Source organism: Podarcis gaigeae (assembly GCF_964106915.1).
Source record: "Podarcis gaigeae genome assembly, chromosome: 1".
Taxonomy (NCBI): Eukaryota; Metazoa; Chordata; class Lepidosauria; order Squamata; family Lacertidae; genus Podarcis; species Podarcis gaigeae.
In genome coordinates, this window is record NC_139678.1 from 93,280,849 (window position 1) to 93,293,705 (window position 12,857).

General features: G+C 40.6%; 1 protein-coding gene across 2 annotated transcripts in view; it reads right to left on the reverse strand.

Moving 5' to 3' along the window:
* HEG1 (heart development protein with EGF like domains 1) overlaps positions 1-12,857 on the reverse strand; it is a 61,793-nt gene that overhangs the window by 17,462 nt on the left and 31,474 nt on the right. Inside the window, exons 6-13 of one of the 2 annotated variants that reach the window (XM_083731861.1) lie at positions 12,317-12,640; positions 10,065-10,391; positions 7,664-8,005; positions 4,995-5,336; positions 4,151-4,483; positions 1,462-2,862; positions 416-532; positions 190-309 (exon numbers count right to left, since the gene is read on the reverse strand). In XM_083731861.1, the coding sequence (XP_083587987.1) occupies positions 190-309; positions 416-532; positions 1,462-2,862; positions 4,151-4,483; positions 4,995-5,336; positions 7,664-8,005; positions 10,065-10,391; positions 12,317-12,640 (3,306 nt within the window). The remainder of the gene's footprint in view (positions 1-189; positions 310-415; positions 533-1,461; positions 2,863-4,150; positions 4,484-4,994; positions 5,337-7,663; positions 8,006-10,064; positions 10,392-12,316; positions 12,641-12,857) is intronic. The other variant, XM_083731862.1, reaches the window with a different exon arrangement.

Sequence of the window (12,857 nt, forward strand, 5' to 3'; positions counted from 1 at the left end):
GACTTCAGTTTCCTTGATCTCAATGAGAACCAGTTCCTGCAAACCAGCAAAGTAAATGTATTTCTGGTAATAAGAAGCAGCTGGTGCTAGTAAAACCTTTTAAAATAATAATAACAAATTAAGATAAATGTGGCTTTATGTTTTATTAAGAAGTTTGCTCCCACCCCCCAGTCCCTTCGGTTCTCTTACCTAAATTGCACTTTCCTTTCTCCATCTGGTAGCCCAGGGAACACGTGCAATGGAATGAACCTTGTGTGTTAGTACATGTGGCCAAGGCCGGGCATGGATTAGACAGACACTCATCTACATCTGAAACAGAAGGAAAAAGCCACAGCCTTTAGAATGGAAGTCCACCAACCCACTTTTCACTGCTGTAAAGCACTGATGGAAAGGGCTGCCATTATTCCTCCTTTACCCGTACTGCAGTCCTCTCCCTGCCAACCAGGTGAACACTGGCACTGGAATTTGTCCATCAAGTTATCCACAATGCATTTCCCATTATTAAGGCAAGTCTCTGTGGTGCACGCATTAGCTGTGAAATAAAGCATTTGAAGAATTAAGTCAGGATCAACAGATGTGACCAAATTCACCTCTGAACCCCCACATTCAACAAGCAAGGTAGTGCACTGCACCTTTCACCCACATGCACACAAAAGCTTCCTCTTCTGATACCTAGAACCAACAAGTCAAGCGGAATAGACTATACGCTGCTGGGGTGATCACTCTCCAGAACCATCCAATGAATGGCTACTGCTGGTTTCCCAAAACACATGGAGAACTAGCTTCCATTCATCCTGCTGATCTGAGTCTCACTTCTGGCATTCTGAAGGTGGGGTACCTCTGGAGCATTACCAGCAATGGGCACCTTCAAGCCAAAAAGAAGTGATGCACTTCATAATGTAGCCTTACACCTTGGAGACAAAGGGCTATTCAGCCTACATCGCAAACATAATTTTGTGCAACAGGCAGGCACAGCAGAAATGGCTTCAACCACAGGTCCTTGCCTTGCTTAAAAGCTGGAGAATATGGCCAGCAAACACTGGCACACTCTATTAACTAAAGGAGTAAAGGCATTACAAAATAACCATAGTACATAAATTATGCCACAGACACAAACAAAGTTACACTACTGTACAACTGGGACCTGCAACAAGAGGTTGCATTGTAGAGAGCTCCAGGGTTCTACAAAGATGGGATAGCCATGCCCTTTTTCTGCAGATTTCATTTTATTATTCTAGATGATCCTTTCCCCACCTCAACAGACATTCAACATTGCGTGGACACTGCTGGGTTCTTTTGAGACAGGTGTTACTGTGTCCACTTTCAGTTTCATCCTCTATAATCCCCTATAGATACTTTATGTGTGTGTGTTTTAAAAAACCTATCCCCCCCAATCTCCAAATAATTTTTGATTCTGAGCTCCAGAGTAGATGGTTTCTGTTTTTTGTAGAGAAGGCTTACCTTTTCCACGGGAAGCTGGAAATGTCCTTGGACTTCCTCCCCGTGCAAATGTAGTGGCTTTGGTGGGAACTGGTGAAGCAGAAATGGTCCCTGCAGTGGTTTTGCTGGAAGGAAACATTTTGGGAGGGTGGGCAGTAGTGGCTCTGGAATCAGTGGTTTTAGAAGCAGTGGTAGTGCTCGTTTCCATCCCTTTTGTGGGAGTTCCAGTGGCATAAGATGGCGTCTTGGTGGGAAGGGGAGGACGTACTTTCTGAGGCTTTGTAGTGACCACATAATCCACGCTTGATGCCAACGTAGGTAATCCTAACGTTGTGTGTGCTATATTTACAAGGTTCTTTCCTGTGGTTACCCCCACCAAACTGAAGGCATCCTCTAGAGTGGTTGTATATGGCAACGAAGCAGTAGTTGCTTTGGCTGTCTCTGAAACTGTGGTACTCTCGGCCCTGTACGTGGGAGACGTAGTCGGAACAGGAGGCATTTTTCCAACCCTGGTCCCTGGGAGAGAAACGTTTTGCCCCTCCGAGCCCTTGGTTTCATCTAGGGATACTGTCATAGGTGACAAGTGGTCTGTGAGCTGTTCAGTAGTTTGGGTCAGAATAAGAGAAGATCCTGTTGTCCCCAGATCAGTGCTGTCCTTCAGTGGGTATTTCCCAGTCTGGTTGCTGAATGGCCTGTTGGAGCTTCCAGCTGTGGGTGGGTCTGTTCCAGTTGTCCCTTCAGATGCAGCCATAGAAACACTACTTTCCAAAGACTCACTAGGCTGCAGCAAAGACAGTGTTGAGGAAAGAGGCGGCAATAAAGATGAGGATGGGGGCAGCGTGGGCAGTGCTGTTGGCGACTGCCTGCGTGAAAAAGTTGGCAAAAGTGTTTGAGGGGAAGGTGAAAGCAGGGATGGGAAAGAAGACGACAATGGAAGAGAGGATTCTGAGGTCGAAAACAGAGTTGGCAGCTGAGTGGGTGGAAGTGAATCCTGTTTCAGTGACGCTGAAGAGGAAGGCGTGAATGATAAGCCGCCAGCAGGTGTCAGTTCGGATTTCGAATATAACTGAGTTGCATGCAGCTCACTGACTGTGAAAGAGTAGGCCGGTGTTTTCAGGGCATGTACAGACAACGGTTCTGTTGACGGTGTGGAGAAACCCATGTTGCCGGAGGACATGTTGCTTCCTCTGATCTGGGTCACAGAAAATGAAGACTGTGCTGACTCTGAAGGGCTGGAAATTTCTGCATAAAAAGTGGAACTTTCGGATGAGTCAGCTGATGTGCTGGTTTTTGGAATAGACAGTAACGTCCTTTCTCCGCCCCTTGTGAAAGTGGTTGAAATGTATGTGCTGTCAGTATGAGAAACAGAGATTATTTTTCCAGTGTCAGTGCTATTCATTGGCTGGTAGTCTGTTCCAGTGTCTAAAATACAAGCAAAAATTATTATTAATTCTTAGCATGAAATTTCTACTGATACAGATTGGGGCCCCCAATAACAGTAATAGTTGCAGATTCCATATGTAATAAAATTAGAACAAAAAAAATCCATAAAAGTTTCATTTTTTTTAAAAAAGCCTCAAGGTGGCAATTATTGGTAACTTCCATTATCATTTTATATGAATTCATGGCCATAGGAGGTTTGATGGCTTATGTTACAACTGTACACAGAGAAAAAATCCTAGACAATAATCATGCTAGGAAGGAATATTAACAACAATCAACTAAGACAGCAATAGGCTATATCCTCTTCTTGCCGATATCTTCTTGTTCTTAAGAGATGGTGAGTAAATATCATTAAACCAAATGGGATTTACTTATGACTTGACATGTATAGGATTAGGTGTTAAGACTGCAATGCTATACATGCTTATTCAGAGGTAAACCCCACTGGGGGTTACACTCAAGGAAGTGTCCACAGGATTTCAGTCCAAAACTAACCCTAACCCTAACATTTATTGCTTCATTTCGCTTTTCTCTTACACACTTTTTAAAAAGTGCCAAGGATAGCTTATGACAATAATAAATAACTCAAAACAAATTCCTTAAGTACAATTCACAGTATTAAATCCAAACCATTTTTCCTTAAATCTCCTAACTAATATCAACAATTACTTCATCCTAACCTCCTAAAGGTTTGGAGAAATGTTTTACAATGCTTGAGCTATGGCTCTAAGATTGGCAGGCTTTTCTGGGAAATAAATTCCAGAGAATTCTTCCAGCTCTTCTAGTCCAGAATGCTCCCAGCTGGGGACCTGATGAACTCACAAATCTGTCTGTTCTCTGAGGTCACCCTGACAGGCCCACTTTCAGAACAAACCTTGGTTTCAGCTCGTAGCTTGTGCAGAGTGAGATATAACCACAAGCCCAGGTTTGGACATATCGAGAAATCAAACCATAGCTTTGTTCACAGCAGCAGTAGGACCGGGTACCTGCACACTTGCTTGTTTGCACTAAGCTTGGCTTAGTGTTACTTGTGGATCACTGTGGACATCCAGTAATTGTTGGTCCCAAGAATAGAAAGACATACACAAAAGCAATACCTTTTACAGATTCATCTTCATTCAGTTTCACCAACAAGAAATAATAGTTCAATGAAACTTGTTGCCTTGTCTTGTAAAGCTTACATGAGCTTGAAGAATATGCAATTAGGGTGATAATTGTGTATTGATAAGTGCTGGCAGGTAAAGCAGGGTACAAAATAAAAACCAACCTGAAGGTTCACTTTGGAAGGAAGAGTAAGTTGGTATCCTGGATGAGCTGAAGTTTTGGAAAGACTCAGTTGAAGGCCCAGAAGTATCAAAACCTTTTACTGAGAAGTCAGTCCTTCTAGAGTATGCTTCTGACGAGGAAGGATTTAGTTCTGAGCTGTTGGACTCTTCTATATATGAAAACGTTCTTTCAGTCGCTTCAGCAAACGTATTGTTAACTATGGATTGTAGAGTTTGTGCGTCTCCTTTGCTGAAAGTTGCTGAATGGTAAGTCCTTTCAGTGTAAGAGTGTGAAATGCTTGCGTCACTCATTGAATGATGACTACTTCCAAGAACTGAAAGAGGAATTTGAAAATGAAATTTTAAAATTGCACTTACAGCATATAACTTCACTATCAGAACCTGTATTATTTATAATATCGCATTATTCATAATGCGTAGTTACTAGATTTCGGTAAAGTGAATTACATCCTGCCCCATTTTGAAGGCATATGGTTTAAGGTGATGCCTACAGATCTGCCAGTGGAATACTGCAAATAGTGACATTTCATTGGTTCATACTGTACTCCAGATCCCCTTTTGCTGCAAAAAAATCCCAAACTCAAATGTCATGCTCTGAACAAATTATACAGTTTATAACAGAACTGCTTATCATGAGAGACTTGATAATTTGTAAGTGTGTATGCATACAGACACACACACATCTACCTATGCATACGTAATATATACATGAAAATAAAGCTCTTTAGAATTCTAGGTGTTTACAGCACGTATAGACATACATAATGCAAACTATAGTGAGTACAGTCAATTCTTCCTTCACTCTTTTTCCTAAAGAAAACTTACTTGACGGATCCTTTGGTGAAGATGGGGACGTTGGAACTTCAGAGGAATGCTGAAGCAGGTGCTCAGTAGAAGATCTAGCGGATTGCACTTCACTTTGTGAGACATTATGAGTTTCTCCTCCGGGATTCAAGCTCAGGGTCAGATCTGAAGACTCGGAAGTTTCAGTATTGTAAGTGGTACTGTCTGTTGCATCAGGAGATGTGCTGTTATCTGGTAAAGACCGTGAGGTCCTCTCTCTACCATGCATGAATGTAGTTGACAGGTATATGCTGTCTGTAGAAGCCCCAGAAAGCCTTCTTTCCACATCAGACACTTTAACTGGCTGAAGACTGCTTCCAGTACCTAAATCGAAACAGAATACACCATATTTTTCTGTGTATAAGACAACCCCTATTTTTTTGAACCCAAAATTAAAAAATCAATATTTTAAACATCAAACAGAACAACTTTGAGATTTTTTGAGGGAAGCTGGCTGCCCACGCCAGAGTCAGAGCCTGAACCCCTGTGCATTCACCATCCATGTATAAGACAACCCCCAATTTTTGACTAATTGACTAATTTTTAATAGCAAAAACCTTAATCTTATACACAGAAAAATACGGTAGTTGGGGAAGAGGAAAATACAAATTTCATATGCATCCCTTCTTTGAATTCCTTTAGGTGTTCGTACTTCCTTTCAAAGGTACCGCTTTTTTCGATTCTTTTAAGTATGAATACTTAAAAGTCATAATAATTCAGCTGATCCTCAAAGGTTTTCAACTAATGCCACACAGCATGATTACAATTCAAAGAAAGTTGTTGTTAGTTAGGCTTAAGTGCTCACTTCTTATATCCTTTTGATATAGGCAAAAATTATTTTGATTTTAATGAGACTTGAGAATGTATTTGGCTGGGTGGCCCCCAGTACATGTTGAGTCTAGAAATAGAAAATCAGATGACTACATCACACTATTTTTTATGGTTCCATGGAGTTGGAGTATTTTCACAAGTCTGAAGTGGAATGCAGACTAGCACAGAATGTTTTTAATGAAAAAATGATGCAGAAACTGGACAGTGGGCATTTGAAGTCAGCAGCTATTTGATATGCTTAACAGTGTTGCTATACAAGCAGAAATGCTGACAAGCTGTATTTTACATTGCGTGTAATTTCATAGATCATAATAATAGAGTTTTCAAAGATGGAATACAAAGAATGGACATGTGCCAAGGAAACAATTGCATGAAAGCCACAATAGTTATTGTTGATGCTATTATTATTATTATTATTATTATTATTATTATTATTATTATTATTATTATTCCCTCAGCCTTCCTCCCAAAGGAGCCTAGGCTGGCAAATATACAAGTGATAAAACAATTAAAACATCTAAAAAAATTGTAATGCAGATATAGACCAGGAAAGATATCTCCTTAAAAGGCTTTTTGGAAGAGGAAGATCTTCAGTATGTACTGAAAAGTTGACAGAGACAGTGCCTGTCTAATATTTAACAGGAAGAAATTCTAAAGGGTAGATGGCACAACACTAAGGGTCTGAGTCCTGAAAGCCAGTGTGGTGTAGTGGTTAAGAGCGGTAGTCTCGTAATCTGGGGAACAGGGTTCGCGTCTCTGCTCCTCCACATGCGGCTGCTGGGTGACCTTGGGCTAGTCACACTTCTCTGAAGTCTCTCAGCCCCACTCACCTCAGAGAGTGTTTGTTGTGGGGAAGCAAGGGAAAGGAGAATGTTAGCCGCTTTGAGACTCCTTCGGGTAGTGATAAAGCGGGATATCAAATCCAAACTCTTCTATTGCCAAAGAGTCAAGCTGTTACTAAGTTTTAAAATGGCGTAACTTTTTAGCAGCAGAAATTGCTGCACATAAGGGCAACCTCACATTTTTTAATCAGGTATGAGCAGACTTCAGATGTACTATTTTGTAGTATGTTTCCCCCCTGGAACTTGAAGTCCACTACATGTGAAATAGCAGTGCAGTGGGCTAGGGCTGAGGCAAGGGTAAGAATGCAAAGTAAGAATTCTTCTGAATACATGCCCAGGAATTTGTTGTGCAGAACTGCATTCCTTTCACACAGAAATCCAGTCCTGGTTTCCCCTTAAGTTCTCTCTATTTCAGCAGCCCAATTTGCAGAGTGGGGCTACTGGTAACCCCTGCTTTACATGATAAGCATATTTGTTCCATGTATAGCAGGGGCTCCGGTTGCATGTGCTTGTGTGTGTAAAGACATACATGCATTATGCACATTTTCATAAGTTTTGCCACAGGAACCACAAATGTATACAAAACACTTTGGCTGTGTACACATTATACCTCTAAAGCATATTCGGATCACAGTTCCTTTCTGAAAGAATTCTGGGCATGGTAGTTTGTTAAGGATTGCTGGGAATGGTAACTCTGTGAGGTGTAAACTACAGTGCTCAGAATTCTTTGAGAGAAAGAATGTGTTTTGACTGTGCTCTAAAGGTATAACGTGTGCACAGGACAGTTATATAAAGTGTGGATGTGTCGCAAAGAGCAAAGTTATAGTCGTTCATATTCATGTGTATAATACAATAGTTAAAAGCTGACTGTTACTTTAAAAAGGAAGAAATAAGGGGAAGATTATGGAGAAAACTACATAGACAGACAGGAAAAAAGCCGATTTCTAACCGAAGCAATAACAAAAATTGAATACTCACTTGAAAGATCTATTGCAGAAGATGAATAGGCAGAGGTTTTGGAGGAATATGTAAATAAATGCTCTTTTGAGGACTCACTGAAATCCATCTGGGTAGATGGGAAACTTTCCTTTCCACTTTGGGCTGAGGTTGACAAGTTCTGGGTTAAATCTAAAGAGCTGACATTTTCCAGATCAAAGGTTGATAGCTCTGTTGCATCTGTGGATTTGCTCTTGATAGTTAGAGATCCTAATGCCCCATCTCCACTTTTGATGAATGTGGCAGTAGAGAACATACTCTCAGTCTGAGAAACCCTTTCCTCTGAACCAAAGTTGTTGAATGTGTGCTGGCTACTCCTAACATCTAGAAGAGAACGAACTGGAATTAGAACTTTGTCTACAAGTTCAGACTAAAGTTATGCATATACATTAATTGTGCAACTGTATGCACATTTACTCAGAAGTAAGTCACAATGTGTCCAATGGGGCTTATTATCTTGTAAGTGTGTTTAGGATAGCAGCCTATTATAAAAATCATGATTTTCAGTTTTCAAGTTTATCATTCTAATGTCACTGTCATCTCATCCAAATACAACCTTCTGTATTTTTTTTTAATGATATGGAAATGTTTTACATTTCAGGAGAATTTGCTTATTTAGATTTATTCTATGGTGTTCATTTTTAAAAAAACAACAAACATTCTGTAAAGAGAAAAGAAAAACACAATGAGCTGGGAGCTTTCCCATGAGTAGACAAAATCATGTATCCCCTATAGTTTCTTTAAAAAATGTGCCATAGTGGCCACCTGCTTTTCATCTTTACTAACCTAATTTAAAATTTCGAATCTAGTAACTCATTATGGCTTCATCTAGCCAATCCAATTAGAAGAGGTAGTCACTATCCTACATCTCATTATCTCTGGCATGGTCTTAGTTGGGCAACATATTCCATTTAGGTCAATGGAATTAATCAGTAGAAACTCTAATAAGCTAAATTACTAAAGCTAAAATGTGGATTTTTCCATTTGAATTTAACCAGAGCAGAGGCCACAACTAGTGAGATGTTCCAAATCAAAAGCAGAGATGTATGTGTCACCTACAGCCTTGCTTGTGTCGCTTAAGAGATCCTAAAAGCCCGTATTTGCGTCTCACAAGAGCGATGGAAGAGTACATAGTAGTTAAAAATTTCCTTTTTCAATACTGTCTTGAGTTACCCAGACCTTTGACTTAGGAAGACGCTTCCAGGGTAGGAATGCTATGCCCCTGGGGCCACTGTGAGCCTAACAAGAGACCCGGCGAGAGAAGTTATTATCTTTTTACAGCACTGTTCCTACAGCAGCTTCCTTTTCCAAGAGTTCTAAAAGCCAGAATCTGCTAATGCCATCTGTCCAACGAGGCCTACAAGACTCAAAAAATCACTTGCAGGAACTTCCTAATTGAGTTGTTTTAGACTATTTTAACTGTGGTAACCATTTACTATGTGTGCTGCTTCTTAAATAAAATGACAGTTGGAAGCCACTCCCCATGTGGATTGCTGATACTGTTTTGAGATCATCTACTCCAGCAGTTACTATGAATGAATGCACAACACTGGCACTCAGATGACAAGCCACTTATAGGTCACATTCACACCATGTGTTTAAATCACATGGCTCCCCTCAAAGACTCCTGGGAACTGTAGTTTGTTAAGTGTAAATTGTAAATTACAGTTCCCATGATTCCTTGGGGGAAAGCCATGTGCTTTAAATGCATGGTGCGGATGTGACCAGATATTATGTCCCTCGCATGGAAGTGTCACCACATGGAAGTGTTCATCAGTGAACTCAATGTTAACGCTGTAACTTATGAAGTGGCCCTGGAGTATGGCGAAAAGAAAGGATTTTCAGAGCAGGTGATAAAAAGGCTACACACCTTATGGGGCTCAACATCCCTTTAGAAAGTTTTCCATTCCCAAGTCAAGCCGCAGCATAGCTCGCCACAGGAGTTGGGGCCACAACGGGAAACGTTTCCTTTTACTCCAGCCCACTCATGATCGATAGCAGCCACCATGGAGTGTGTGGAAAGTCCCAACATTATTGCCCTGGCTCATATGGAGACTTATATAAACAATACCACTGAGAGGGAAAGGGCACTTACCACACAGATACTGATTTCCAGGGAGTGTGTAATCTTCAGATCAGCCCTTAGGGGGTGATGGGTGGGGCTGGAAAAGGGATGTCATAAAAGGGCTAAATTGTTCAAAGGTGTCCTCTAAGCACAAACAAGAGTCCCCAGGGCTAGAACGCAAAGTTTATGTGAACTTTCTCTCATTGCCTAGGATCGGGAGCAATCCCCTCTTTTTCCACAGGAAATTTGGTTTTACACCAGCCAAGGCAAACCAGTGTTCTCAAATGTGTAACAAAACAGAAGATCTTAATTCTTTACCTGTTGCTTCTGAAGGGGGCTGGGAATGTGTAACTGCTGCTTCAATAAAATCAGTGTGCTCTGTTGACAAATTCGTCTGTCTGGTCTGCTCCGGAGTCAACATGTAAGAAGAATTAGGGAGGGCTGAAGAGCTGGAGATTTCAGTATTACCGGCGATGGACTTTTGTGTTGTGTTCTGAGAAATGCTGTTGTTGCTTAGAGTTTGTACTGTCCTCTCTCCACCTCTGTCAGGTAGAACTGAAACAGGTACACTGTCAGTATGAGAACTAGAAATACTCCTCTCTGTATCTGAGCTGCTTGCTGACTGGTGATCAAGATCTTCAGTAGCTGAAACACACAACAGTAAAACAAAATGATGTATGCCGTCTCCAGGTATAGAAAGAGTATCTCAAGTTTTATTATGTAGTTTTCTTATAATCATGCAGATCAAATGGAAAACATGAAGGGGGGCATGCGCGCTGCAGCCCAATAAAAATAATGAATGCCTAGATTAATGGTTGAATTAAAAAAAAATCAATGCGCAAGAGGAATGGCTTCCACCCACACAACAGAACTTTCCCTCCTCTCCTCCCACACTGTGCCCCCACACCAAACCCAAATCTATTCTGATGGGTTGCTCTGATTAGGAAGGTTCAGAGCCCATTGGAGGAGAGATGGGAAGCTCCACTGCGAGAGCAGAAGTCATTCCACTCACAAAAATATTTAGTTGGAAACAACCCATTGTTTTATTAAAAAGTTTAATGTTTTTTTACATGGTTGGTTTTTATTTCCAGTTGTCATCGTAACATTGGAAACATTAATTTGGATTAGATACATTTTATAGCATAAATTAATAATAAGCATCTTTTTAGGTCTTTTTTCTTTCAAGTATATATATACCATGTTAAGTACCTCCATACTTCATTAATCCATTCCTCAATAGTTGGAGAAATTGCTTGACTTCAGTACCTGGTTTTTCAGCTGCTATAATCTCCAAGACCATTAAAAAATGTCTTTATTTTTACACTTGTTATAGGTTAAAATGCATATGTGCGGTACATATGCTCTAATTTATTATACTTTTATATTTCCAGTAAGCTGAACCATAATTTTTATTTAAGTATTTAACTAATGTACCACTTGAAACAGTTCTCTTTAATATCCACCTTTAATAAGAAACAAGTGTTCCCGTTAGCCACACATTTTCACAAATACCGTATTTTTCGCCCTATATGACGCACCATCCCATAAGGTGCACCTAGTTTTTTGGGGGGAAATAAAGGGGGGGGGAATTATTTCCCCCCCAGGCACTGACCCCTCTCGCTCTCCAGGCTTCAGCGAAAGCCTGCATTCGCCCCATAGCATAGGACGCAGACACATTTCCCCTTCATTTTTGGAGGGGAAAAAGTGCATCCTATAGGGCGAAAAATACAGTATATATAACTACATATACTCCAGTATATTAGCTCCATTCACCATAAAGTTTAAACTTGATTAAACTCACATATGTATTCCAGGAGGAAGAAAATAGATATTTGACAATATGTTGTTATTATTACCAGCAATCAATCAGTCAAAATACGTTAAGGTTCTGAAAGGCATATTTGGTGACATCCGGTGATCTACCAACAAGTCACTGTTGATACAGCAGATCCCCCTGCCCTGCCCCAGTATGCCCCTAAAATCTGTTCAAGACAGTTGGGAGTCAGTCTGGAGTAGACTGGGGGAGCAAAGAAGGTTGCAAGGGAGAAAAGGAGTTGTTCTCATAGTGTTTGTGGAGTATTTCCAGCTTTGTGGAGTTTGTAAACCAAATTGTTTTTAAACTGGACTGTTCTTAAACCGAGGTACCACTGCACTATACTATTTAGACATTCTAGTCTTAAAGAATAATGACCAACAATTAAAACCTCATGTTTGAATAGTCCTCCATTTTTTCTAGATTTTAAAGTTTCCTTACTTAGTGTAAAAAAACAGGATAATGACTGACTGAATCTGATGCAGATTTGTGTGGGCTCAAACATACCATAACACCTGTCCTGTTTTCTAAACCTAATTGAGATTAAAGAGCTACTGTTCAGTTGTCTGCACATTTGTAGGCAAGTTTATTTCCAAACCTCCTTTAGTGGTTTGTCTCTCTAATCTTAGCCTATCTCCCCTTGCTCTCGTTTTTTGTTTTTAAAATCTATTCATCCTAATGCTTTGGTTTCATTGTTACACCAGGCAAGTGAAACAGTACACTGAGATTTAGAATAAAAGAGATCTTCATGCTTTACCTGTCATTCCCAAAGAAGCCTGGGAAAGTGCAAACGTTACTTCGGTGAAATCATTGTCCCCTGGTGACAAATCCATTTGTCCCGTCTGTACTGGAGTTAACATGTGAGAGGAATTCGTGAGGCCTGAAGAGGTGGAGATTTCATTGCTAGCCATTGTGGATAGTTGTGTTGCATTAAGAGAATTGCTGACATCTCTCAGTGTCCGCGATGTCCTCTCTCCGCCGCTATCACTTAGACCTGAAACAGACGCACTGTCTGTGTGAGAACTAGAAATACTTCTCTCTGTATTTGAGCTGCTCCTTGGCTGACCACTGTTTTCTGCAGCTGAAACACAAGAGCAAGACATTAGATGTGCCATCTGCATGCGCTAAAAGGGCATCACATTGCATTTCTTCCCATAATTATATTCAGACAGCTCTAATGGAAAACAAGTCCATATCTCCTTTTGTCTGACAAAAGCAATGAAGTTCAAAAAGATGCCTTAGAGTATGATGAGAAAGTGTGATCCTGTGTTGGGTCAGTCAAAAGGGTGGTTACCTGT